Below are 25,064 nucleotides of genomic sequence, written 5' to 3' on the forward strand. Positions count from 1 at the left end.
CTGCACTTCCTTGTGGCCTCTTTCCAGGCTGCATTTTCATTTTCTTCTTTTAGTGCTTCTTTGCCATTCCCTGCTGAGACCACCAGCACCCGGGTTCTGCACAGATCATGAGAGACATCTTGCATGTATGAGATCATCAACATCAGCAATCAGTTGTGTATTACGTATTTTCCTCCACAGGTAACCTTAAAATTTCCTTCTGTGCAGTAACTTTATAAACAAGATTTTACTCTGGTTTAGTGACAATAATGACTTTAATCAAAAATAATCACTTGAAACTTACACCTGTTTTAACATTTCTCATTTTTGCCTGAAGTAGCTCAGCCTGATTTCAAAGGTGTTTATTTTAGCTCACAGCAGTCGCTGCAGGGTCAAATGTCTGGCATTCAGAGATACCTCAGTCCTGCAAACACTTTTTTCTGCCTTTCTCTGATATATCTGAGTTACAGCATGTAGGCTACACTTCAAGTCAGAGCTGTGCTGGCAGTGGTGCCCTGAGCTGCACTTTGTGCTGTGTGGAGGTTGGTGATAGAGGTAGAATTTAGCCAAGATTGGTTGGCTTTATCCCTCTGCAAGTGTTCCAGCAGTATTGTGTCTGCCTGTCACTATATAATCATACTAAGCTATTATCCAGAAACTGTAGACTGGCAGAAGTCTTTTTCTATACTTCATGTTCACATTTTTTTCTCTATACTCATATAAAAGTGCTCTTAACAGCCTACAAACACGTTTTAAACTGAGTCAAAATGACGATTCCAACACATTCACATTTGCGAGAAGTGTTTATTTTATCTTACATGAAAGCCGTCAAGGTCTGTAAAAAGCTGAGCAGAAATCAGTGCTCTACCTTGCTGCAAACCAGTTGGTGATCATGGCTGGAAAGTCCCACACTTTGTAACTTTGCAGGCCACTCTGGGCCTTTCATTATACGTCGGTACAGTTTCCAGTTGCTGGAGAACCTCTGTGCCCTCAATCAGTTGCCTGCAGTAGGGAGGAATAGCAGCTTTGATCCACCTTTGCTGCCTGAGCAGTATCCCCTGTCCCTGAAGCCAGCTCTGCAGCCACCATAACAAAGCCAGGCGGGCTCTGCTCTTTATTCTTCACAATGGGGTAAAAAACACCATTGGTTCTTGATAAAATAGTTGCTGTTTAGCTTTTTAAGGGATATGAAAATACTGAGTTATGGCAGTTACATTTATTTAAAGAAACAAGTCTTGTACCAGCTACGAATGACCATTAATTTTGAGGAGAAAGAAGTAAAAAACTATGTTATCAGAAGTGACAGTTATTGGAAGTGTTTCCCTGAGAAATACCTTTCATTTCCTCCCTTTGCAATGCCAACCTGAATCCTTGAAAACAGTCCAACATTCTGCAATCTTTACAGTTTTCAAGATCTTTTGAAAAAGGCTTAGATAATTAAAAGCACAATTTATCTGAACTTTTCCTCTGTTTTGAAAGTGAGATGGCTACAAGAGAAAATGTTTTCCAGTTTTTCTATATGTTAATTAAGAGCTTGTCCTGCAGAGATTAGCCTCGTAACAGAGGTCAATTGTGCTCAAGGATGCTGCACCTTCCAGATTACACAGCTGGTGGCAAGGCAGGAATTGAAGGTAAACACCATGGGTTGGAAATCTATCTAGCCAGCCACCAACCTGGCTTGTTCACTGTAGCTTAGGCAGTCATGCTTTTCATGTCCTTCCAAAATACTATCTGTAACAGCGACATGAAAGCAGCACAGCAGATTTCTCTTTCTGAAGCAAACTGCACAGAGCAATGATCATCCTCATTACATTTATGAAAAGCTGAAATTCCCAACAGAGCCAGCCCTGCATTAATTTATTGAGACTGACATTCACTAAAACAATTTATCTTGGCCACGAGGGCTGAGCAGAAACTAGAGGCTTTGCTCCAAGCCCATTAGGACACACCTTCAGCTGACACCAAGCTATGCAAGCACCTCTTTGCAGCCTTTGTCCTTGAGAGATTCCAGCAGCTCTCTTAGCTTTGCCATTGGGTTTTCCAGCTTGATTAAGCCAGGCCAGGGCAAATAAATGGAAAAAAGGGTGTCACTAGACACATCAAATGTGACTTATCCATCCTCTCCCTGGCCAGAGATATCCATGTTGCAGTTGCCATGTTCTGCAGAGCTAGGGTAACCTATGTGCTGCAGCAGATGCAAGCTTGGGCATACATACCCAAAAGCCACACATTTTTTGTCCAGGTAGGGAACTGGCTGGAGCGTGATGTAGAACTGGGAGCCATTGCTGTGGCGGCCCTTGTTAGCCATCCCAAGGACTCCTCTTCCCTTGTGAGGGATGGCAAAGTTTTCATCTGGGAAAAGAGTTCAGGGATAAAAGGCAGAATCTGTACTGCTTTCTCTGTTCCTCTTTGCTTCCAGCTTACATAACCCCCCATGTCTTTCTTTCCCACTCGCCCTTTTCCTTTTTCTACAAAGGCCCCTCATCAAGACAAGTGTTAGTAAAGTCTGGTATGAACCAATGTCCTTCCTTGAAGCATCTTCCCACTAATATTCAGTTCTCAAGCAAGCAAAGAAGCCAATTAAAATATTTGGATTTTATCATTTTTAAAAATAATTTTTACCCTTTCTCCGAAGCTGATTCATAAAAACGGTAATTAAATGTTAACTGAATTGTTACTCCCTGAGTGCTGACTTGTGGTTTGCAAAACATCTTCAGCAGTCTAATTTTGGATTAGAATGCTTTGTGCTATGACATGGCTCTCCTGTCCAAGTGATTCTCTGTAATTACCTCAGTACTTTGAGCTTGTCACAGTAAAATGTAGCTGCGTCCCATTAATTTCAGCAGGCATTGCAGTGAATGGAGGCGTGCCAGCCACCCAGTTTTGCAGAAAAGTTTCACCATCTGACAGAGGCATCTGTCACTGCTTGCATATATCAAAGATATTTGTCCTCTGCCCTCTGTGTAAATAGTTTGGCAGGAGGAACTCGGAAAGCAATCTAAGCCTTAAAATAGGCATACCCAAGTGAACACCTTGCTAGGGGATGAAAAGCAATGTGCAGCTTTTACAGAAAAAGGAGAAGAACCAGAGCCCTGGGCAGCAGAGCTCAAACCTGCCTGGCTACTCAATTCCAGCCTGCTTTGGCTTGGTCCCATAGCCTCCAGGTGGAAGTGGGCTCTTCGCTGCCTTTGAAAATAAAGTTTTCAGCGACACTTGGCACTTCTGATCTCACTGCTGGCTGCTGCCCAGCCTGCTCAAGTGTAACATTGGTAGTGACGCTGTCAGTAAGAAAGCTTTTACATAAGAGAACATAAATCAGTTTCAGAAGCGCTGTAGCTGACCTAAAATGTCTTTATGGGTAGCATTTAATCCAAACAGAATATCCCAAATGTCTATGTCAATTACATGGATTATTTTTCTTAAATATTGCATGTAATAATGTTCTTTTTTCCTTATATCTAATTACTTCCTATCAGCAGGGGGAACACTTATTGTTAAATTTGCTCACACCTGTCATTTCCCAACCTTCACAGCCTTATAGGCATTCTACATTCAGTTGGATTCAGAAGTAATTCACATTTGGAGCTGCAGAACTGATAGTGGCAATGCATGTGGTGTGCCCTGGCCTTAAAATCTGCCTGACATCCAGGAAATCTGGAGTTAAAGCCAACTCACTTCCATTACTTTAAACATATTTAAGCAAAAGGTATCAGCTGCCTGAAGATCGGCAGCTAATCCACTTCTGTGTGAGCGTTTGCAGTTTGAAGCAGGCAGGCAGGTGACCCTCTGCCCTGATTTTGGTGGGGAAAAGGACTGGTGGAGCTGAGCATCCAGCGCAGGGACCAAGACTACAAGTCAGTTCTTAAGCCAAAATCTCACTGAAAATCAAACCATTTGCTCTAGGGAAACAAAGGGAAATCCTCAGGTTATTCTGTAAGATTGGATAAACAGCTTGATTTTTGTTGAAATTTGACATTTGTGCAGAGAGGTAATTTAGAGAACGTACCTTCAAATGTGGGACCATAAATTGACTCTCCTCCATCTCCTTTCCCAGTTATGTCTGTTGGGTAGACATGGAGTAACAATCAGAGGTCAGGTGGATCACGGGCATAGCTCAGGGTTATCTGAATGGCTCCAGGAGAGCTTGGAGACATGAGTTGCTCATCTTCCAGGGAAGCCAAAATTACTCTTTTAATACCAACATTTTAACAGACTTTTTGGGAGAACTTTTTATGGATCACTGCATCAGCCAAGGTAGGGGCAGGCTGGGAGAAGGGCATCGGTTTCAGTGAGTGGGGTTAGAGCAAGGAAGGGGGAAAATGCAGCTATGATGTTATGGCAGATGAATACTGCTAACTTGCCTGAGAAAAATGATTTGGTAAAAGAGAAATGGAAAAAGATTTCTGATGGGCAAGGCAATAATTTTAGGTTGCTTTGTGGACTACATAGATAGCTGCTTAGACATTCTTGGACTTTTAAAGTTCATCTTCAAAGTATAAACTAAAAATGGATTTGAGCAGTCTCACTTGGAGTAGCAGGGCAAACGTGGGTAAGAAATACAGGTAGGTAAGACAGATGATTGACCAAAGGGGAGTGAGTAACGAAGGCAATCTCTTCTGATACAGCTCTGTATCTTGTCCTCTCTCAGGGTGTCAGACAGCCTCTGTTACGAGATCTTCACAGTGCCTTTCTCCTCTGTACGCAGTGCCTGACTCCAGGCATGGCTCTGCTGCTCAAGCAGCTCACCAGCATGTCTGACGTGGCTCTGAGACTTGACTAAGTGCCTTCATAAGTTAATCTCTCAATAAAACAAGTAATATGTTTTCCTGTGGCTATTCCTAGTGTTTTAACGTTTTCATTTAGTTTTCTAAGTACTTAGTGAAAGATCTTTTGAAGAAGTGTTGAATAATAAAAAGAACAAGTTATCTATACATTTCCTCTATTTAGAGAGTGAGATGGCTAAAGGAGAAAATACTTTCCAGTTTTCATATGTATTAAAATCTTATCCTGCTCTTAATAAGACATTAGCTTTAGTTCGGTTACATCTGCTTGGACTATAACCCATGCTGGTCATCCTGTCCCAGTTCTGCTGTGACCCAAATTTACTCAGGACATTTGGAAATGCACCTCCTCCTTGGATCCACACGGGTTTTACAAACCGATGAAAATAGGAATTTTTGTAAGTGAGCTCTTGACCACTGCTGGCAGACATCACTCCTCCTTCACACAGAGCACGGAAATTCTCACAGGTTTTGGGGCATACATCAGAAAAGAGCTGTAAAATGAGTATGAGAGAAAAAATATGAAATTCATAACTGACATCAGCTGTCCAGATTTCAGCCTCCTTTCCCTCAGGAAGTGAAAAACCAATGTTTGGTATCTTTACTCTTTGCTTTTGCTGTTCTACTCAGCCACTTACCTCAAACAGAAGTGTCCCAATGGGCTGCTCCTCAATGGTTATGTCCAAATACACAAACGTGCTGTTTGAGCCAGAAAAACAAATCCAGTGAGGTGAAGGCCAACTTTCAGTGTAGCCCTTCCTTTCTAACGCAGGTCAATGCCAGCAGCTCAGTGTGAGCCATCCCAGCATGTCTGTGGGATGGTCAGCACAGAACCATATTCCTATTGCTTTGTTTAAACAAACAAAGAGGCAAAGGATGTTTCACTCTTCTGGGCAGAAATAATCCTGCAGTGTTAGAGCCATCTTCACCCTGTACTTGTTTGTGTGCCTGTTGTGGCCCATATCACAGAATCACAGAATCACAGAATCACAAGGTTGGAAACGACCTGCAAGATCATCTAGTCCAACCACCCTCCCATTCCTATTAGTACCACAAGCAATGAACCACATCTCGCAGCTCCTCATCCAGGCGCCTCTTGAACACTGCCAGGAACGGCGACTCCACCACCTCCCTGGGCAGGATATGATATGGGCAGGATAAGTGAATTAGCAAGAACAGCCATCACCCCACCAAGAGGGACAGTTCTTGATCACTGCCCTTAATTCTCAAATCCACATGGAATCAGTATGATATTTGCTGTGCTTCAACTGAGTACTGTGTTTTATCTGGAATACAGTGTCCACTTCTGGGCTTCCCAGTTGAAGAAGGCTGGGAACTTCTAGAGAGAGTCCAGTGGAGGGCCACAAAGATGATAAGGGATCTGGAGCATCTCCTTTATGTAGAAAAGCTGAGAGACATGGGACTTTTCAGCCTGGAGAAAAGAAGACTGAGGGAGGATCTTATCAATGCTTGTAAATATCTAAAGGGCAGGAGTCAAGTGGATGAGTCGGGGCTTTTTTTGGTGGTACACAGTGACAGGACAAGGGACAACAGGCACAAATTGGAACACAGAACTTTCCATATGAACGTGAGGAAAAACTTCTTTACTGTGAGAGTGACAGAACACTGGAGCAGGCTGCCCAGAGAGGCTGTGGAGTCTCCTTCTCTGAAGATGTTCAAGACTCACCTGGACACTTTCCTGGGGAACCTACTGTAGGGAACCTGCTTTTAGCAGAGAGTTGTACTCAGTGATCTCCACAGGTATCTTCCAACCCCTACAATTCTGAGATTCTGTGATGATACACTCAGTTGGTTAACACACCTCGCACTCTTGTAAAACCACGTTACTTGCCTGGCTGCTCTTCAGGTGTTTGGTGTAGAAATCCTCCGTGATTGCTTGGTAAAGGGCCTCAGGCTTAAAATCGTGGTAGCCCCATTTGCAGTAGGCCCACTTGAGCAACTCCTTCTCATCGCCCAGCAGCCTTCCATTAACAAAGCACATCACGCAGGAGGCGTATCCCCACACCTCGCCTCTCAGCTCCTGCATGGAAGAGGGAGAGCACAGAGCCTCAAGGGGTTATTTTCACATTTAGTAAAGATGCAATTGGTAATGCTGTACAAACAAGGTAAAGTTCCCTGTGGTATTTTTGTGCTTCTCCTACTTTTGAACTCATAAATCTTGCTAATCCAGAGAATCTGCAGCGGTTTTGGTGAGGTGTGCTGGATGGGAAAGCTGGCACGGCAGCTGGGCAACTGAGGCAAGGAGTAAAGCAAGGAGTAGCTGAGATCTCTTGGTTTGTTTGGCCCAGAGCAGAAGAGATGGAGGGGGGGGCAAATGGTGGCCTATAGCTCCTCACAGGGACTGGAGGGGCACAGCTGAGCTGTTAGAATCATAGTATGACCAAGGTTGGAAAAGACCTCAAAGATCATCCAGTCCAACCATCCACCTACCACCAATATTTCCCCACTCAAAAATGTCCTTTAGTACAACATCTGAAAATGTCTTGGAACACCTCCAGGGATGGTGACTCTACCACCTCCCTGGGCAGTCCTTTCCATCACCTGACAGCTCTTTTGGAGAAAATTTTTTTCCTAATAACCATCCTGAACTTCCCCTGGCTCAACTTGAGGCCGTTCCCTCTTGTCCTATCACTAGTTTTGTGGGAGAAGAGGCCAACTCCCACCTCACCACAGCCTCCTTTCAGGGAGCTGTAGAAAGCAATAAAGTCTTCCCCTGAGCCTCCTCATCATTGGACTGAACAATCCTAATTCCCTCAGCTGTTCCTCATAAGACTTGTGCTTCAGACCTCTCACCAGCTTCATTGCCCTTCTCTGGACATGCTCCAGGACCTCAGTGTCTTTCTTGTAATGAGGGGCCTAGAACTGAACACAGTAATCGAAGTGCAGCCTCACCAGAGCTGAGTACAGAGGGACAGTCCCCTTCCTGCTGGCAAAACTATTTCTGATACAAGCCAGGATGCCGATGGCCTTCTTGGCCACCTGGGCACACTGCTGGCTCATGTTCAGCCACGCATTGACCAACAGCCCCAAGTCCACTTTCTCCTCACAGTCTTCCAGCCACTCTGCCCCCAGCCTGTAGTGTTAATCAGGGTTGTTGTGGCCAAAGTGCAGAACCCAGCACTTGGTCTTTTTGAACTTCATCCCAACTGGCCTAAGCCCAGTGATCCAGCCTGTCCAGGCTCTGAAGGGCCTTTCTACCCTCAGGCAGATGACGCTTCCTCCCAACTTGGTGTTATCTGCAAACTTAAACTGAGGGCGCACTCATCCAGGGCTGCCAGCTTCTCCAACAGAATACTGTGGGAGACAGCATCAAAGGCTTTGCTGAAGCCTAGGTAGACTGTGTCAGCAGCCTTTCCCTCATCCACCAGGTGGGTCACTCAATCACAGAAGTAGAGAAGGAGATCAGGCTGGTCAGGCAAGATCTTGATTTTGTGAACCCATTCTGGCTGGGCCTGATCCCCCAGTTGTCCCACACATGCTGCGTGATCTTGCTCAAGATCATCTGCTCCATAGCCTTTCCTGGTACTGAGGTCAGTACCAGGCTGACAGGCCTATAGTTCCCTGGATCCTCCTTATGACCCTTCTTGCAGATAGGAGTCACATTGGCAAGCCTCCAATCCTCTGGGATCTCTCTGTCTGACCAAGAATGTTGACAGATGGTAGAAAGCTGCTTGGGAATCACTCCACCAGAAGGAGTAGTAGGTCTCTAACTGTTTCCACCTGAATCGAGTGTGGTTTATTCTGCCCCCCATCCCAGACTTCCAGGCCAGGAGGTAGAGTATCCTGAGGATAACTGGTCTGACTTTTAAAGACAGATCTAAAGAAGGCATTGAGAACCTCAGCCTTTTTCTGATCCTCAGTGGTCACGTTCCCTGCCACATCCAGTAGAAGACAGATTTTCTCTCCTTAGCCCTCATCTTACTGTTAATATATTTGTAAAAAAGGTTTTTGTTCTTTTACTACAGTGGCCAGGTTGAATTTAAGCTGGACTTTTACCTTTCTAGGGACAAGACCTAGGAAAACGGCATGGAGCTGCGTTAGGGCAGAGTCATGCTGGGTGTTAGGAAGAGCTTCTTCATGAGAAGGTGATCAGGCACAGAACATGCTGCCAGGCTACCCAGGCTGGTCATAACGCGGAGCTTGCTGGAGTTGAAGAATCTCCTGCACAGCATGCTCAGACATATATTTTCATTTTTAGGGAGTCCCGTGTGGAGCCAGAAGTTGGACTTAATGATCCATACAGTCCGTTCCAACTCAGGATTTTCTATTACTCATAAGCCAAGATCTACTTAATTACAGACATGCAGCTATCTAATAGTTGTAAGAGTTACCTTCTTTTTCTTCTGTAAATATTCATTCCATGCAAATTCTAATAAAGGATGTACTACAGGATCTGCAAACTTGCTTGGAAACTTCAGCTTCAGCGCCTAGATATACCAAATGTGGAAAAACAGATTGCTTACAAGCAGTATAATAGCTCCACCCATCCATCCTATCCATGCTTGCACTTCCCTAATTAATTACAACCTAAGCCAAATCCTCAGTAAGTCCAATGATTGCATTACACCCGTCCTGCACTGGCGTAATTCCTGGCACCTGCAGAAGCACAAACTGCTCTGAACACCTGCTCACAAATGTTGTGGGAGATTTTGTAAAAATGTCTGCTTCACAGATATGAATTACACTCTCCTCCTCTGCCACATGAGATAGTTGCAAGCAGCAAGACATTCAAAGATATCTGAGCATCATCAGCATGCATTTTAACAGCTGCAGTCCTGTAGGTGACTGAGCCCAGGGGCGAGGATGTGGGACAAGGCAGGACTTCATTGTGCATGGCTCTACTGTGTGTTATGTGGGACTGTTCAGCTATACTCAGCTCCGTGGAGCATCCCTGGGGCTCCCAGGCCCTCCCACCCCAATTCCATTCATTCCAATACTCCCCACTGATCCCAGTTACCTCTGCTGCGCACTTGGCTACGTGGAAAGCTGGGTCCTGGAGCAAGCCGGTCACCTCCACCACCAAGGGCAGCCACTCACCATCCATAGCAACTCTTTGTCAACAGGGCCCAGCACCATGGCAACACAGCAAGGAGGGGGGGAAAGGAGGGTGGAAAGGGAAGGGGGTGGGGGGGCAGAGCCTTCCTGCAGCACGCATACATCCTGTAGAACTCTACAGAAAGTTAGGGAATGCCCAATTTCTCTTTTTACTGAGGAGAAAGAAAAAGTGGATGACATGCAACACATGCTTACAGAACTGCAGGAGCTGGCGCCTAGATCTTGTTACTGATCCCCTGAGTGCTGCAGCATTTAAAGGATTGTCCTGGGATGAGAATCCTGATCCTGACAGTGGCTGACAGCAGATGCCCAGCAAAAGGTGCACGGGGGAGCAAACACAGCACTGCTGCTTCCCCATTGCCCTCCCAGCCTGCGGCCAGCTGCTGCGTTGGGGTTTTGCAGTACCTCAGCACTCAGTTCCCCCTCAGTGGATCTTTTCAGTATGCATTTATTTATCTCTTGTCCAAATGGAAAAGTCCCACAGCAGTGAGATCTACAGCTTAGTACCACCCTTGATAAAGAAGCATCTGCCCCAAGGGAGCTCCCAGCAGCACGCTGCAGCGGCATGTGAGATCACGGTTCCCATGCTGAACACAGCACAGTGCATCCACAAAGCAGTTCTGGAGGGGTCGTGGCTGTCACAGCAAAGTTTTCTGCTGCCCTCGCACGTCTGGTCACTTTCTGCTAAATCATCCATCCAACACAAATGCAGTCTGTGGGATGGCCATGGGTTCAGCTGGAGTTGCTGCTGTTTCACTTGTGCTGGGTCGCATGTTACAGAGGAAGCTATTAGCTTTTTCATGTTTCCAATAGGAAAAAATATCACTTTTGCCATATTAAAATCCCATATAGAGACAGGGCTTTAATTTACACTACTCACACAAAGGGTGACAGAGAACAAGCTGAGATATGACTCTAACTAAACACAGCACATTGGAGGATTCAACTACAGCTGTTTGTTAGATTCCATGAGGAAAGAGAATCAAGGAAAAGGAATCGGAAAAGGGAGCTCTTTTCTTTCTCCTGCCTCAGGCCAGCATGATGGCTCCAAAGCTTCTGCAGCCTGTGACAAGCAGAGCCTAATTTTAGTAGAATGATCATACAGCTTGTGCTCCAGCCAAACTTCTGTAGTAGCCCTATTTAAAGCCCAAAGTTAAGCAACATACCCAGAGTCAAATATAAACTAAGATACACTTCAGAAAATATTCTCTTTGTCTCCATAATTCTCTATATTTACCTTGATACACATACTGAAGTTTGGGCTTTTAAAATGCCTCCTTCCTTCTTGTCGCACTACAAAACATAAAAACTAAAACCAAAGCAATCAACCGTATACTATTTTGAAACAAAAAATTGATGTCATTATTTCGTAAGTGTGCTTAAATTTACACTCACTGTTCCTGAAATTTAATTCCATGCATAGATAAGACTGATTCCTATTCCTTTTTCTTTATTTTCTAAATAAATAAATACATAAATATATATGATACTGTTTTGGAAGCTTAGTGACAGTACTTTCATGGCTTGTGAATGGCTTGTGGGAGCTAAAAGCTCATGGAGCAGTTTGCTCACACAGCCCTGTGCTCACCTGAGACTGGGAATTACAGTGAGGGAGAGAGTGGCAGGTGCATGCAGTGTACAGCACATTGAAAAGATGATCCTTTCACAGACCGTGCAGCTGATGTTCTTGGAAACATGGAGATCTTTGAAATGCATGCACAAGCCCAAGCTTCCCTTCCTGGTTCTGACAGCTTGCTCTTCCAAGGTGTTTTCACCAGTTGTGCCTGCTGCCACTGCAGCTCCTTTTAGTCCAAGACAGCGTTGAGGAGACACTGAGAGAGGGGCAGATGGGATTTGTCCACAACACTGAGTGAGAGCTGCCTCATAGAATCATAGAATCCCTGGAGTTGGAAGGGACCTTCAAAGATCATCTAGTCCAGCTCCCCTGCAATGAACAGAGACATGCACAACTAAGTCAGATTGTTCAGGGCCTGATCCAGCCTTGCCTTGAATGTTCCCAAGGATGGGGCATCAACCACATCTCTGGGCAACTTGTTCCAGTGCCTCATTACCCTCACTGTAAAAGATTTCTTCCTTAAATCTAACCTAAATCTACCCTCTTTGAGCTTGAAGCCATGTCCCCTTGTCCTATTACCACAGACACTGCTAAAGAGTCTTTCCCCTTCTTTCCTGTAGCTCCCTTTTAGATACTGAAAGGCCGCTATCAAGTCACCTCTCAGCCTTCTATTCTCCAGGCTGAAATGAAGATATGCAGGCAGGAAAACTGGAAGGGGCACCCAGTAGCAGTAGGACAGCCCAACGACTGCAGCAGTGCCCAGCTAGAAGCTGGGGAAAGACTAACACTTGTTGAAGACACAAATACAAAAGAGCTTCATAGCAAATAGGTGGAGTGGAAATGCTGCACAGCTCCTCTGCTAGAGCTGCTGAACCACAAGGGCGTGCTGTGAAGGAAAGCAACCACTGTTGCTTTGTACCAGCTGCTGTCAGATAAGTACTTTGTGGAGGAAATGCTGCTGTTACCAGCCAGCAGTCAAAGCAAACAACATGGTGATCTTCAAGAATGGGGAGGACCAGGAGAAGTGCCCTCTAGGAATGAACTTACTTCAATAGTAACTTCAGTTTGGTGGGATTAAAATACTAGCCAGGAAATAGTGGCAAGCATACCGCAGTGAGATGCTGGAGATGCTGTTACATTTAGAATATGCCTGGATTTTTTTTTCCATTGGGAAGAATTGCCTGGGCCAGAGATGAGCAGTGGTCCACCTGTTGTAAAAAAACATTCATTGTTCACCATCTTTTTATGGAAGATCTGAAAATGGATGAAGGATTGTGTAGGACTCCCACAGCTAATAGAACCACAGGCCTGGGAGAAGCAGCCTCATCAAACCCCTGAAGCATGGCTGAAAGAGGTCCTTACACCACAGCTGTGGGAAGTACAGCATCACTAGTTCCACTCTTGAAAAGGACCTCGAAAAGGAGGAGAATTGGAAAGCAATAGTTTTACTGCAGGTAGCAAGCCAGACTCTTTCCTGAACAACTGACAAGATCGATGCCAGGCTCACCATCCCCAGCTTCAGCCTAAACATAAACATTCAGTTTACAAGAGCTTCTCATGAGATAGTCGACAACTCTTCTTGCACTGCTGTAAAACCCCTCCCCTGGTTGTCCCTCTGAGCACCAAAGAGCATAAAACAAATACAAAACCAAACTAAAACAAACAAACAAACAAAAAAACCTGCAAAACCAACCTGTGAAGCTGAAGCTTTTCCTAATTTGTTTTCACAGCTCATATGAATGCTCTCATATTCATCTGTCAAAAACAGAAGGCACACAGAGACAGCATCTCAGCTCCTGGACACAGAACTGCATACCCTTTTGAACTTTAGATTGCTGAGGTTGAGTGTCATTTACAGCTCCAGCATGAACATAATTAGGAAGGAGGGTAAGCACACACACAATAGCCAGGCATACACTTCAGCAGAGTGGGAACCCCATGGGAATTTGCTTAAAGTTTCACCTGGGGAATCTGTCAAAACCTTCAGCAAAAAAAAAAAAAAAAAAAAAAGGCAGTTTTTCATAAACTTGCATTTGAAAGAATAGTAAAATCACTTTAGAGGTCACATGCACTGAGAAACTCACAAATGTAGTGGCCTCAACATAAAACTCTGTTAATTGCTCACAAAAGCGGATCTTTCAGTAGTTACCTATTTTCCCTGCATTTAAGTCCAAAATCCTAACCTCATTTTAATATAGTAAGCAATGGGATGGATTTGCTAAGATTATCCTGTGCAGGGAAATGAGAGCTAAGGTGTTTATTTTAGCTAAGGAGTAAAGACACTGAAGAGAGCAGCTCTGAAGCACAGTTTTAAGGGCACACATTTTTTGCTAAGCAGTTCTTAGTGACATTATTGACAGCTGGACTGAAAAGCAAAGCTGTGGGTTGGTTTTAAAACTCAAAGCAATTTTTTAGGCTTCAGTTGTAGCCTTAAAAGTGCACACAAAGGAGATTTATTTTCAGCATTAACAGAAATGCATTCACTACAAATGAAGAAAACGGTGTCAGAAAGCAGTGCTTGTGGTATGAGAAGCCACGTGAGCTTATAATTTCTCAAGTGCAAGCAAAAACGTGTGCTGACATCTTAAGCAATGCGGAGTGAAAGATTAGCTGCTGCTGTGTTGTTCATTCCTACATTGCTTGTTGAGTAATTTGGTAGAAAAAAAAGGATAAGAGAATTCCAAACCCAACACTTGTTTTAACTGTAGACAAAAAAAGCACCTAGCAATCCCTGTATGACTGCTTCTGCAAAATTATGACAAGACAGTATTTGTGGTTACATGCTACAGTATTTCAGATTACCTGCACTGTAGGTAAAAATCAAAGTTGTTAGTATGAAACCATCAGACTATTTATCTCAAATGCTGCTTCTCTTTAGTGACAGAAAACATGCACACTACATTTCTCTGTTCCGAAAGGGGGAAAAATAAGGTGAAAACCCTAATTAGAGTTCTGCTGTGGGATGCACTGATGACTGGAATGAGAGCAACAGGCCACCAAGGTGACTAAAAAGCTGCAGTTGACATACCTGAGTTTGTTCAGGTCTTAGGAGAATGCTTTGGGAGGACCTTACTGCTGTCTTCAGCCGCCTAAATGGAGGGCATGGAGAAGACAGAGCCAGACACTTCTTAGAGGTGTAGCAGTAGGACAAGAGGCAGCAGACACAAAGCAGAACATGGGGAATTCCAGTTAAACATAACAAACCTTTTTTTTCCCACTATGACTATGGTCCAGCACTGGAACTAGTGGCCTAGAAAAGTTGTGGAACTCCATCTTTGGAAATGTTCAAAACTGAGCAGGATGATGGACTAGATAGACTCTGGAAGTCCCTTCCACCCTAGCTTGTTCAGTCATTTATAAACTGGTCAGCACAAGTGGCTCTGGTCAATCATATGGAAAAACACAATAATCTAGAGGCTTGGGTTGAAAGGGATATTTAAAGACCATTAAAGTTCCAGCCCTGTGCCATGGGCTGGTTATCACCCCCCCAGCTCAGCTGCTCAGGGCCCCATCCAACCTGGCCTTGAGCACCTCCAGGGATGGGGCACCCAGAGCTTCTTTGGGCAGCCTGTGCCATTGCCTCACCACCCTCTGAGTAAAGAATTTGTTCCTAATATCTAATCTGAGCCTCCCCTCTTTTAAATTACAACCATTTTGCCTTGTTCTATCAGACCATGCAGAATGTCAGCCTCCGTCCTGCTTAGAAGCACCTTTCAAGTATGGAATGCCTCCCAGAACCTTCTCTTCTCCAGACGGAACAAGCCCAGACCCCTCGTGTGCCAAGCACACAATAAATTTGTTTTGTTTTTACCTGGTAATCCCCGAATTTTTTAGATTTTTCATTTGTAAAAGTGATGTCAATGTAAATCACAACAGTTTAAAACCAAAGCGAGGACTGAGAATGTTGCTTTAAGTAGCAGTGGCATCTTTATCTGGATTTTACATTAGTACACTGAGATTTCTCAGTAGCTGAACTTGGATGCAAAGCAAAAACTCTGACATGGCATTTTATTAAGTTGTCATATCTCTTTTTGTCAGCAGTCATTAAAAACAATCTGTACACATCTAATCTAGCCAACAAAAATAGCCGTACAATTTAACGCTATATGCCCCATTTATATAGCTCATTATGCTCTGAAGTTGTTCCATTCATTGTTTTTATGGGGACATGAACGATTACCAGCTTGAACATATATTAAAAGTAACATTACATTCTGCTCTCAAAAGTACAAAAAAATAACACTTTAAATAGAAACTGGCTCCTAAGCTTAGACTGAGGCCTGTCAGGAAGAGAATTCCGCACTTCAATAGACAGTGCCTTCCACATCAAGAGCTCTTCAAAGTGCTTGGCAGAGTGCGCGAACATTACCCCACCTCACAGATGGGAAACTAAGGCACAGAGGTCAACTGCCTTGCTCACTGTCACACAGCGAGCGAGTGGTGGAACTAACAGAATGTGGGCTGTTCAGCTGTCCAGAATAACCACTGCATTGCACTGCCACCATTCAAGTGCAATGGCTGAAGCATTTCTGAGGAGCAAAACTCTTCAAGAGTACCATAAACAGAAAGGACAACTCAGAACCAAAGGCTTAAATAATTTCAACTCAAACCAAATTTGGTATTCAATAAATCAAAATGCACTTACGGGGATGGTCACAGAGAAAGTTATACATTAACTCACAAAGAGAAAGTTCATTAGATGTAAGATATAAGGCATTATCTTTGCAAATAGTACTCATTATCTTGACAGTAATTCAGGTACTGTTGACTCCATCAGAGAAGTTGTAGTTTCTGATCAGCAGACATCTTAACACTGTTCTTCAGCAAGCAAAGTACAATTTCCTAGAACATCACATGGAAATGCAAATAAGGGGTCAAGTAACTGCCCAGGAGCCATGGATTTGTGTGAGGCACAGAAAAAAAAAAGCTTTACTTGCTAGTGAGGTATGGACTAAATGGTGGAGAAATACCAACTGATAACAATAAAAGAAGTCTAAAATAAATAAGGTCAAGAAAATGGAAATTCACCACCAAAAATCACCAAGACATGTTCAGATAAGATTATGCTCCTGAAAAGTGTTAGTCAGTCCTTAAATGGGGTCTAGGAGGGGTGAAACCAGACTCCACTCCTTCTGGTCACACTGCTGAATTGCCTTCACCTGTGCTCCAACAGCTGATCCAGTCCTTGCCTCAGGTGATTAATCAGTGGTTCAGGCCATGACTCAACAGTTCCCACACAGATGCTCATGAGCTGACTTATTTACTGACACAGACTCCTGGCAGGATTCAGAAATATATACATTTTAATTCTAGTCTTCACTAATTCAGTGAGAAGGAACTGTATCTTGGCTAGAGTGAGACGATTGACTTGATTCCTGGGCCAGCTGCATGTGCTAATCTGGATGGGAAGATCCTGCTAAATGGATTTCTCCATTTTGCCCTTGATGAGCATGGAGATGTTCTAGTGCTTCCTTGGAAAGGGTGATGACGTGCATTTGTTCAGGCTGAGCAGTCTCTATTTGGTTTGCCATCACACTGATGTTTTGGATTTGTTCCACTTGCTCCTGCTGAGCTGAAAGCAACAAGTTTTGCAACTGCTGTGGTGGCTGAGCAAGCAACGTGAGGTTAGTAGCATGCCCTGTTGCCATATTTGGGGCACCTTCTGCAGCAACAATACTAATGCCTTGATTATGACTAGGCATGAAGTTTATATTATGCACTGCATCTGCAACCAGCAATTGAATTTCCTGCCCTCCAGAGGTGGCAAGTTGATATTGCTGCAGCTGAAGAATATTTCTCACTTCCTCTGAATTAGTGTTGGTGCTTGGAGCAGTGCTGGCTTCTTGAAACTGCTTCTCCTTGCTATGAATTTTCAAGTGAGACTTCAGGTTGTCCAGACGAGCAAACTGCAAACTACATTCTGGGCAAGAAAAAGGCTTTTTGCCTGTGTGTAAGATGCAGTGTCTTCTCTTAGCGCTGGAATCAGAGAAAGATTTTCCACATATCCCACAAGAATATGGCTTTTCTCCCCTGCAAAAGAACATACTTGATATCATGAAAATATTTGCTTTGAAGTGCTGCTTTATGCAGCTTAATACAGAGTAAGAAACTGAAATGATTATTTTCTTTTGCTGCACCATAAACACATAAGAACTGTCATAAGAACACATAAGAACATATCAAGTATTCTCTGTTTGACTTTCTATTTCTGTTCAAATCATGAACTGCACAATGCTTTCATTTTCTTTTGCTACAGAAAGAACACAACTTCAGTTCTGTCCTAATACCAGAGGTACAAACTGCTACTGCATCTTGACAAGGATGCAACTTACTTGCACAATTGTAAGCACTACCGTAAAATGTTTATTAACAGCATTAGCTTTAAAACTAAAGGAAATCTCTAACTCCTAAATTGCTGCCTATCTCATATGGACAATAAATTAGACTGGAAATATATTTTTTTACATAAGGCTCACAGCAGTTCTCCAATTCACATTGGAAAAGTAATTTTATGCTTTATGTAATACAGCTTTTACCCATGCCAACATCCTAAGTAGTAAAAAATGTGACAGACTACAGGAAAACAGGAAAATGCTCCAATAATCTTGTTACGCTATGGCTGCTATTTTGCTGTTACATATTTACAGTATAAAGTTTTGCATAAATAACACAGCAGTAAGTACATCATCATTAAACAGACACAATGCACAAAAGAAATACCTTCAACACCTTACTACACTAGTGTTGAACAGCACACCACCTTCTACTACTAGATTAAACAAAAGTGTCAGTCTTTAATCATCCATCCAAAATGCAAACAAGACTTGAACACTCTGTAACTGAACAAGCACAAGATACAGGTATCAGAACAGAAATCATATTTTTAAAGAACGTAATGAAAATTAGACATAGTTTACCTGTGAATTCTAATGTGAGTCTGAAGAGAACTTTTAGCTGTGAATGACTTGCCACAGATTTCACAGGTGAAAGGCTTCTCACCTATCAAAAAGAAACATGACATCAGTTCTCATTTAGTACTTAAAAACATTTGAAAGGTTGTTTTCCACAGGGTGGTGGCACGGAACAGCCTGCCCAGGGCAGTGGGCATGGCCCCAAACTGCTGGAGTTCAAGGAGCATTTGGACAGTGTTCTCAGACATAAAGTCTGAATACTGGTTCATCCTGTGTGGAGCCCAGAGTTGGACTCAATGAAATCTGCAAGTCCCTTCCAGCTCAGGATGTTCTACGATTCTATGACATTTCACTGTACAAAATTATTAAGCATGTACAGACAAATGATCATGCTTCTGCCAATGGTCAGTATGGATATCCAAAACTGAACTCATTAGTAAGGGTATAGCCTCATATACCTCATTTATAAGGGTATAAAATGTTAAATGTTAGAGGTACATCACTCTATGAAGACAGACAGCCGGGTGATCCAAGCCCTCAGGGCAAAGAAAAATGTACCAAGGCAGATGCAGGTGCCTGAAGATGGTCCACATGGAACACAGAATCTTGAAAAACGCTGCCCCTGAACTAGCAGACAGCACCAGGCTCACGTGGAGCACTAAGCCTATCAGTAAGCCCATACTTCCAAACCCGAAGTGTTTTATCTTAACAAGTCAGACTTCATCCTAGACCTGCAATGCCCTGAGAATATGTCCCATGTCCCTTCCCTTGCAACTGGGGTTGGTACTAGACCATGTTTAAATGTTTCCTCCAATCCAAGTCATGCTATTTATCTAACACAGCTGGAGAAAAAAATAACTTATGTTGGATTGAATAAATTGTTTTTGTTGTTGTTTCGACTGCATTTGGAATTTTTGTGTCTAATTGAGTAGAAGCAGAGTGACCAAATTAAATAACAAAAAGCTTAAAAGAAAACAGATTATTACCCAGCAAACCAAAGCTAATTCACACCACAAGTTTTCTTTGTTGCATGCAACATCTTTAAAAGACTAATTAGGAGAATCTGGATCACTACCATGGTAACCCATGCCACCAAAGCAGAATGAAACTTGGAATGGGGCAATAGCCAGTTTTCAATGAAGATTCACAGTGAATTCTGGCAATGAAGATTTTTAGAACTGCAATGCTTACCAACTTTCCTATGAAAAGAAGAGTAACTTCCTTAAGTTGTCTGTGTTATTATGCACAGTGCTACAAAACTGCAGCCAAAGCAGTCATATCAATGTTAACATCTGACCTCCAGGTTCCTTGGGATTTTACTCCTTGCTTTTGAGATGGAACAGATCAATTTATATTTCCCCATTGACAATATTGGCATCTGGCCTCTTTTCTGGAAGCAATATCGACTGCAAATCAGTTTCTGCTAGAATTCAGTGAAATAATGTCTGCAACACACCTTGCTACCATGACGATCCTTCTCATTTCTCACCACCACGTTCATGTCCCATTACATTTATAGAGCTTTATCAGCATCGCATACTCTTATGTCAAAATGAACTGTGCTGTCCTCAAGAGAAAATGCAGTATTTCTAAGTATTGCAAATAAACACAAGCCTGGAAACAGAAAACACCCAAGAACACAAGTTCTGACCTTATCAGTTTGATGTTGTATACACTCTACAAGTAATATAAGTAAGAAGAATCCAGCTTTGGGAAGAAACTATTGCCACTGTTTACAGCTATTTTAAAAGAAAAAAAAAAATACAAGTCATTTATGCACATACTCTTCAAAGAGAAGTATTCTCAGAATCTTATGCTTTGTCATCATCAGAGGTTACATCAACACTTTTATTTGATGTTTCCCAGCCATTCAAGTACCACCTTGCTTTCAAAGTCTTAGAACATTTTTTTACATCACTTGCATTAATTTATCCCTCCTAGCCAATCTATGGCCGGAATCTGGCTTACTGCAGCATAATAAAATAGTAAACTGAAAAGACTGTTCTTATGGTCAGCAGCATTTCCTCGAGCATCCACCCCCACAGACTGGAGTAGGGGGACATACACTCTTCTAGTACGTGCGCCTTCTGTTACTACACAGCTTATGTCTAGCCTAACAAATGCTGCATGTGGCTACCCAGATAAACTAAATACCCACTCCACGATTTTATCACAGGAAAACTAATTGACATCTTCTGCAGTAGGTTTTCTAAGGGAAAAAGAAAAAAGAAAAAGAAAAAAAAAAACCTTCCTATAACAGGTACCGCTTCTGTGCTGTTGTAACACAAGCTAAACTGTGCTTATTATGAACTCCTGATATCTTATCTCCTAATTTGAAACAGGCACCATAGTGCACAAGCATAGCCAAAGCTCTACCCAGAGAAATAAGCGTCCCTTGCCTCATATATGGTTTCGTCTGTGTTATTTCAAGTTAAAAAAAAAAAGCAAAACCAACACAACAGCAGACATTATTACCTGTATGTGTTCTTAGATGTTTCTTTAACTGAGCTGCATCCATGAATTTGCGATGACACTGGTTGCATTCCGGCAATGAACGGCCTTGTCGCAATAATAAAAAAAGTGTCAGTGCATAAGTGATCCCCTTTATCTCTTCTGTGATCTTTGTTAAAGCACTTTCCTGTAAAATAACCACTTTGGTATAATACGAAGATAAAACAAAAGGTGATTCACTGCCTTGTCTCTGTCTTGTCATACAAACCAGCAGAACGACACACCCCTATTTCTCTATTTATTCTTAGCATAGTGAAAGAGGGAACTGAGAACTATTTCCCCCCTCAAACATACTTTCTCTCTCAGCATGTATGCAACATGGGCTGCAGGGCTAAAATGTTTTATGGTAAATACAGCACAATTTTTAAACATCAGAAGGGTCTTCCTCAATTAGCTACCTTTGTAGACACTCCATTTATTATTCACTATTCTGTTTTTTCAATCCTATTCATTGTTACATTGAGATATCACGTATCATGGTAACAAAGCCTATATGCATCACTGAAGAAGAATATTCAGCCTTAGTTGATCTTTACAAGGACAAATCAGCACAGACTGTCAGCCAGCTCTTAAACTAAAGCTCGTTATACCTGTATGTACTCGATAATGGCTCTTGAGCTGTCTCTTTTGGCTGAAGTATTTCCCACACTGATCACATGTAAAAGACTTTTGCCCTGTGAAGAAAATCACTTATTAAAATGCAACCCACATCTAACATAAGTATAAAAAGGAAAAAAAAATAAAATAAAATCAACACACATGAGAAAGGGCAGAAATACTTCTTTTTCTACAAAGGCGTATTGTTGCAGGGAGAGTTAGCTTTGCTTTGCAATATTTACCTGTATGTAGGCTCATGTGTTCCAGAAGAGAATGCTTTGTTGTCAGAGCCTTATTGCAGACAGTGCATGTGTATGGCCGCTCTCCCGTGTGCATCCGCTCATGGACCTGAAGAGAGTGCTTCTGGGAAAAGCCTTTGCCACATTCACTGCACTTGTAAGGGCGCTCTCCTAAAATCAGATTTGTCAGCGTAGATGCATTACTTCTCAATAAATATTCTAAGCTGATAGTGAGACTCACTGGAATCTAGTATCTACATAAAATGACTTCTTAAAAGTGATAAGGAGAATGAAAAGAAAGAGAAAAGCTTCACGTGGCAATAAAATTTATTCAAGTATTGCCATATTACTCAAAGTTTGAATAGAGAAATGATTACCTAAACTGGAATCAAGATAAGATGTGAAGGCTATGAAGCCTGTTGATAAGAATAAAACAGCAGAGAGTTTCAGAAACACACCGTAACAATTTGGATTGGTGCAGTCTTCTGGGCAGCTCTTGCTACAGACAACAGCCCACACTTTAACAAGTGGCTCACACTGTGCAACAGAACTAAATCCTCTACTGAAAGAGACAATCTCTCACCGCTTACCTGTATGACTTCTCTGATGAATAGCTAAAAAGTGATTATATTTAAATACTTTGCCACAGTCTTTACAACGAGCCTCAGAACCTGTACGTTTTCTTTTTCCATCAGTTCTCTTTGCCAGTCCTTTTTCATCCTCTTCACCAAGAAGTTTATAATCTTTTAGTTTGATTGACCTCCTTAGCCTACGTTTGCTGTAACGGCTCTGAGCACTCTGCATTCCTTCCGACCTGGGATCACAATTCTCATCTTTCTCAGCTGACAGATTGGCAGCAGGTTCTGATCCACCAGCAGGTTCTGTTTCTTCTGCATCTTTCCTTGCTGGATCTTGTTCACTGACAACTACTCCTTCTGCTGCCATGTCTTTTTTCATAAAGTTTTGTTTATTTTGCATCGAGTTATTCTCCTTCAGCTGCACATCTTCAGCAAAATTTGCTCCTGGCTTTTCCTCTTGGACAATATTGATCTTCCTCGGTCGCCCCCGTTTTCGCTTGGGCAGCTCTTCACTTTTTTTGTCACCTGCAGTAAGCGCTACAGAGGTGCTGCTGTTGGAAGGGATTGGCAGTATGTCTCCAGGGCTGCGGCTGGCCTGGTACTCATTGTAGGCCCTCAGCAAGTCGTTCACCTTCAGGAGCTGTGCAGTAGCTATAATCTGTTCCGAGCTTTTCTCAGTAGCATGGATATAACCCGTGTAAATAAATTCCAGCAGTGCTCCAAAGGCATCAGCAACCATTCCTTCCAGCATGTAAATCGACTGCCCTATGTCGCCCTCATCTACAAACATCATTGAAAAGTATTCACTGCTGGCAGCGAGCAACGCTTTATGGGCTCTGAATTGCACATTTTCCACTATTAGAGTAATGTCACAAAGAAAATCTTTCTTCCTTTGTTCTTCAAAGTTAGCTAGAACGGTATGTTTGTGAGTTTTGGAGTGGATGACGACCAGTTTCTCAGAAGGGTCAGGAGACATTTCTGCCATTTTTATTGTGTATATGCAAGGAGGCACCTGCAAGGACAGAATAAGTTAAACAAATCTTAGAAGTCAGTGTTACAAGACATCAAATACCATTTTGTTCATTAGTCAAGAGAGTTCAACAATTTCTGAAGCAATTCTGAAGCTTCTGAACTGTTTGTATAAAGTCAGCTCTAATGCCAGCAGAGATTTTCTTCTTCAGAATGTCTTAAAATCCTAACAAATGACCACAGGTAGCTTCTTCCTATATCAGTTACAGCCAACTGTTTCAGCTGTTTAGCTCTAATGTACCACAAACTGTATGGCCACCCCTTCTGAGAACTCCTCTTTCACAACTAAAACAAACAGAACTCTTTGTTCATAGCTCCTAAGCAGAAGCAAACAAACAAACAAAAAGTCAACCACAGCCACGTTGCTGCAGATGCCCTATTTTGCCCTGAAATCCTATGATTGTGAATAAAACATTACCAGCATTGGTTTGGCAGAACTCCGTGCCCTCCTGAAAGCTGATCTTTCAGAATGCTCACCTTCTAAGCTTCACCCTTCTAAGCTTCACCCTTTACTCTAATGGATGTTGTTTTTGTTTTCTTAAGATCTCTGTCTAAAATACGGCTGAGTATGCCAAATGTTAACTGTTAATCTATCTTTAATAAATAATGAAGATCAAGCAATTTCAGAAGAAATGAAATGAAAATGAAAATACTACGGAAGACCCATGCTAGACATAGGATCATAGAATCATAGAACGGCCTGGGTTGAAAATGACCACAATGATCATCTGGTTTCAACCCCCTCGCTATGTGCAGCGTCACCAAACACCAGACAAGGCTGCCCAGAGCCACATCCAGCCTGGCCTTGAATGCCTCCAGGGATGGGGCATTTCCTGAGTGTCAGCTGAGCCAAAAGTGAAACCTCTTAACTATCTGCCACTTGAAGTTATAGGTTCTGTATTGTAGACAGAAGTACACCTATGAACACCTATAAGTGCTCAGTGAAGGCAGCAGCTCTGACCAGCTGCAGGAAGGCTGTACGAAGCATCACACAGTAGGCTCAGATGACACCTAAGGGTGAGCAGAGCAGCTCACAAGCCGTTTAGCTCCAGTCACCAAACAGCTCATGCCGAAGCTAAAGCACAGTCCCATGCACAGCTGAAGGGACCCATGAAGCCCACCCAGCCCAGCCTGATCAGAAGTTACAGCGTGTCAGTGCAGGCACTGCCCAAGCACCTCTTGAGGAGAGGAGCACAAGCACCAACCAACCCTCTGGTAGCCTGGCCCGGTGTTTGACCACCCTCGTGGTAAATAACCTTTCCTTAGACCCTACATCCCCTACCCTCACAATCTCCCCCGTCGGGCGGAACCTATGCGATGGGCTGGGATCACAGGAAGGAAGGACGGACTTCGGCGTTCAGTGGCGGAACGCCGCTCTCGGGCACGCTAACCCAGCACACCGGGGTCAGAGCACGCACGGGGTTGCAGCCGCACGGCCAGCAGCGCCGCGCCCAACGCATGCCTCCCGGCACAAGCAACGCCCGCAGACCCCGTGCGGCGCAGGCAACGAAGGGGAGCGGGGCCCGCGGCCCACGCCGAGGAAGAGAAGCGGCCTCAGGGTCACCGCCGCGCCCGCCTCCCGCTCGGCCCCACGCTAGGCCCGGGCCCGGCCGCTACTCCCGAGAGCTCGGGACCGGTGCGAGGCCGCCGGGGCCGGGCCAGCACTCACCGCTCCGCCGCTACCGCCGCCGCCGCAACTTCCGGCGCCGTGACGTCGGACGGCGGCAGCGACCGCCCCAATAGCGGGGCCGTCGGGTGTAGGTGGGTGCGGAGAGAGCTATAGCAGC

The 25,064-nt window shown here is 43.5% G+C and overlaps 2 protein-coding genes across 11 annotated transcripts; both read right to left on the reverse strand.

The window, feature by feature from the left end:
* Positions 1-769: 769 nt before the first annotated feature.
* Positions 770-9,856, reverse strand: PPIL6 (peptidylprolyl isomerase like 6). 3 transcript variants are annotated; one of them, XM_052669732.1, is made up of 8 exons: positions 9,739-9,856; positions 9,113-9,208; positions 6,590-6,801; positions 5,399-5,459; positions 5,107-5,254; positions 3,986-4,039; positions 2,196-2,331; positions 770-981 (listed from the first exon to the last, which is right to left on the reverse strand). In XM_052669732.1, exons 1-8 carry the CDS (start codon positions 9,823-9,825, stop codon positions 870-872), a joined length of 906 nt encoding a protein of 301 aa, XP_052525692.1. In that variant the 5' UTR covers positions 9,826-9,856; the 3' UTR covers positions 770-869. The 3 variants fall into 3 exon arrangements, with proteins under 3 accessions (XP_052525692.1, XP_052525528.1, XP_052525612.1); XM_052669568.1 differs by lacking the exon at positions 5,399-5,459 and having other exon boundaries at positions 6,613-6,801; XM_052669652.1 differs by lacking the exons at positions 5,399-5,459; positions 9,113-9,208 and having other exon boundaries at positions 6,613-6,801; positions 9,739-9,848.
* A 5,547-nt stretch (positions 9,857-15,403) lies between these two features.
* Positions 15,404-25,052, reverse strand: ZBTB24 (zinc finger and BTB domain containing 24). Of its 8 annotated transcripts, none has more exons than XM_052685661.1 (7): positions 24,947-25,052; positions 22,261-23,260; positions 21,674-21,841; positions 21,425-21,508; positions 20,799-20,882; positions 18,330-18,411; positions 15,404-17,442 (listed from the first exon to the last, which is right to left on the reverse strand). In XM_052685661.1, the coding sequence occupies exons 2-7, from the start codon at positions 23,231-23,233 to the stop codon at positions 16,806-16,808; spliced, it is 2,028 nt and encodes a 675-aa protein (XP_052541621.1). In that variant the 5' UTR covers positions 23,234-23,260; positions 24,947-25,052; the 3' UTR covers positions 15,404-16,805. The 8 variants fall into 8 exon arrangements, 4 of the variants coding, with proteins under 4 accessions (XP_052541621.1, XP_052541629.1, XP_052541611.1 ...); XM_052685669.1 differs by lacking the exon at positions 24,947-25,052 and adding an exon at positions 24,560-24,913; XM_052685651.1 differs by lacking the exon at positions 24,947-25,052 and adding an exon at positions 23,696-23,765.
* Between the last annotated feature and the right edge of the window lie 12 nt (positions 25,053-25,064).

The sequence above is a fragment of the Tympanuchus pallidicinctus genome, unplaced genomic scaffold (assembly GCF_026119805.1).
Source record: "Tympanuchus pallidicinctus isolate F22 unplaced genomic scaffold, pur_lepc_1.0 scaffold1, whole genome shotgun sequence".
In the NCBI taxonomy this organism is placed as follows: domain Eukaryota; kingdom Metazoa; phylum Chordata; class Aves; order Galliformes; family Phasianidae; genus Tympanuchus; species Tympanuchus pallidicinctus.

Bases quoted from the DNA above. Each gene is read 5' to 3' on its own strand.
- PPIL6 (XM_052669732.1), bottom strand. From the start codon at position 9,825: ATGGATGGTGAGTGGCTGCCCTTGGTGGTGGAGGTGACCGGCTTGCTC. The intron at 5,460-6,589 runs GTGCGAGGTGTG...TGGCTCAAACAG, and splicing joins AGTAACGTGGTTTTACAAGA to CACGTTTGTGTATTTGGACA. The intron at 5,255-5,398 runs GTAAGTGGCTGA...CTCATTTTACAG, and splicing joins TTGGGACACTTCTGTTTGAG to CTCTTTTCTGATGTATGCCC.
- ZBTB24 (XM_052685651.1), bottom strand. The intron at 20,883-21,424 runs GTATAACGAGCT...TATTGCGACAAG, and splicing joins CCATTATCGAGTACATACAG to GCCGTTCATTGCCGGAATGC. The intron at 17,443-18,329 runs GTAAACTATGTC...GTTCTTTTGCAG, and splicing joins ACTCACATTAGAATTCACAG to GGGAGAAAAGCCATATTCTT.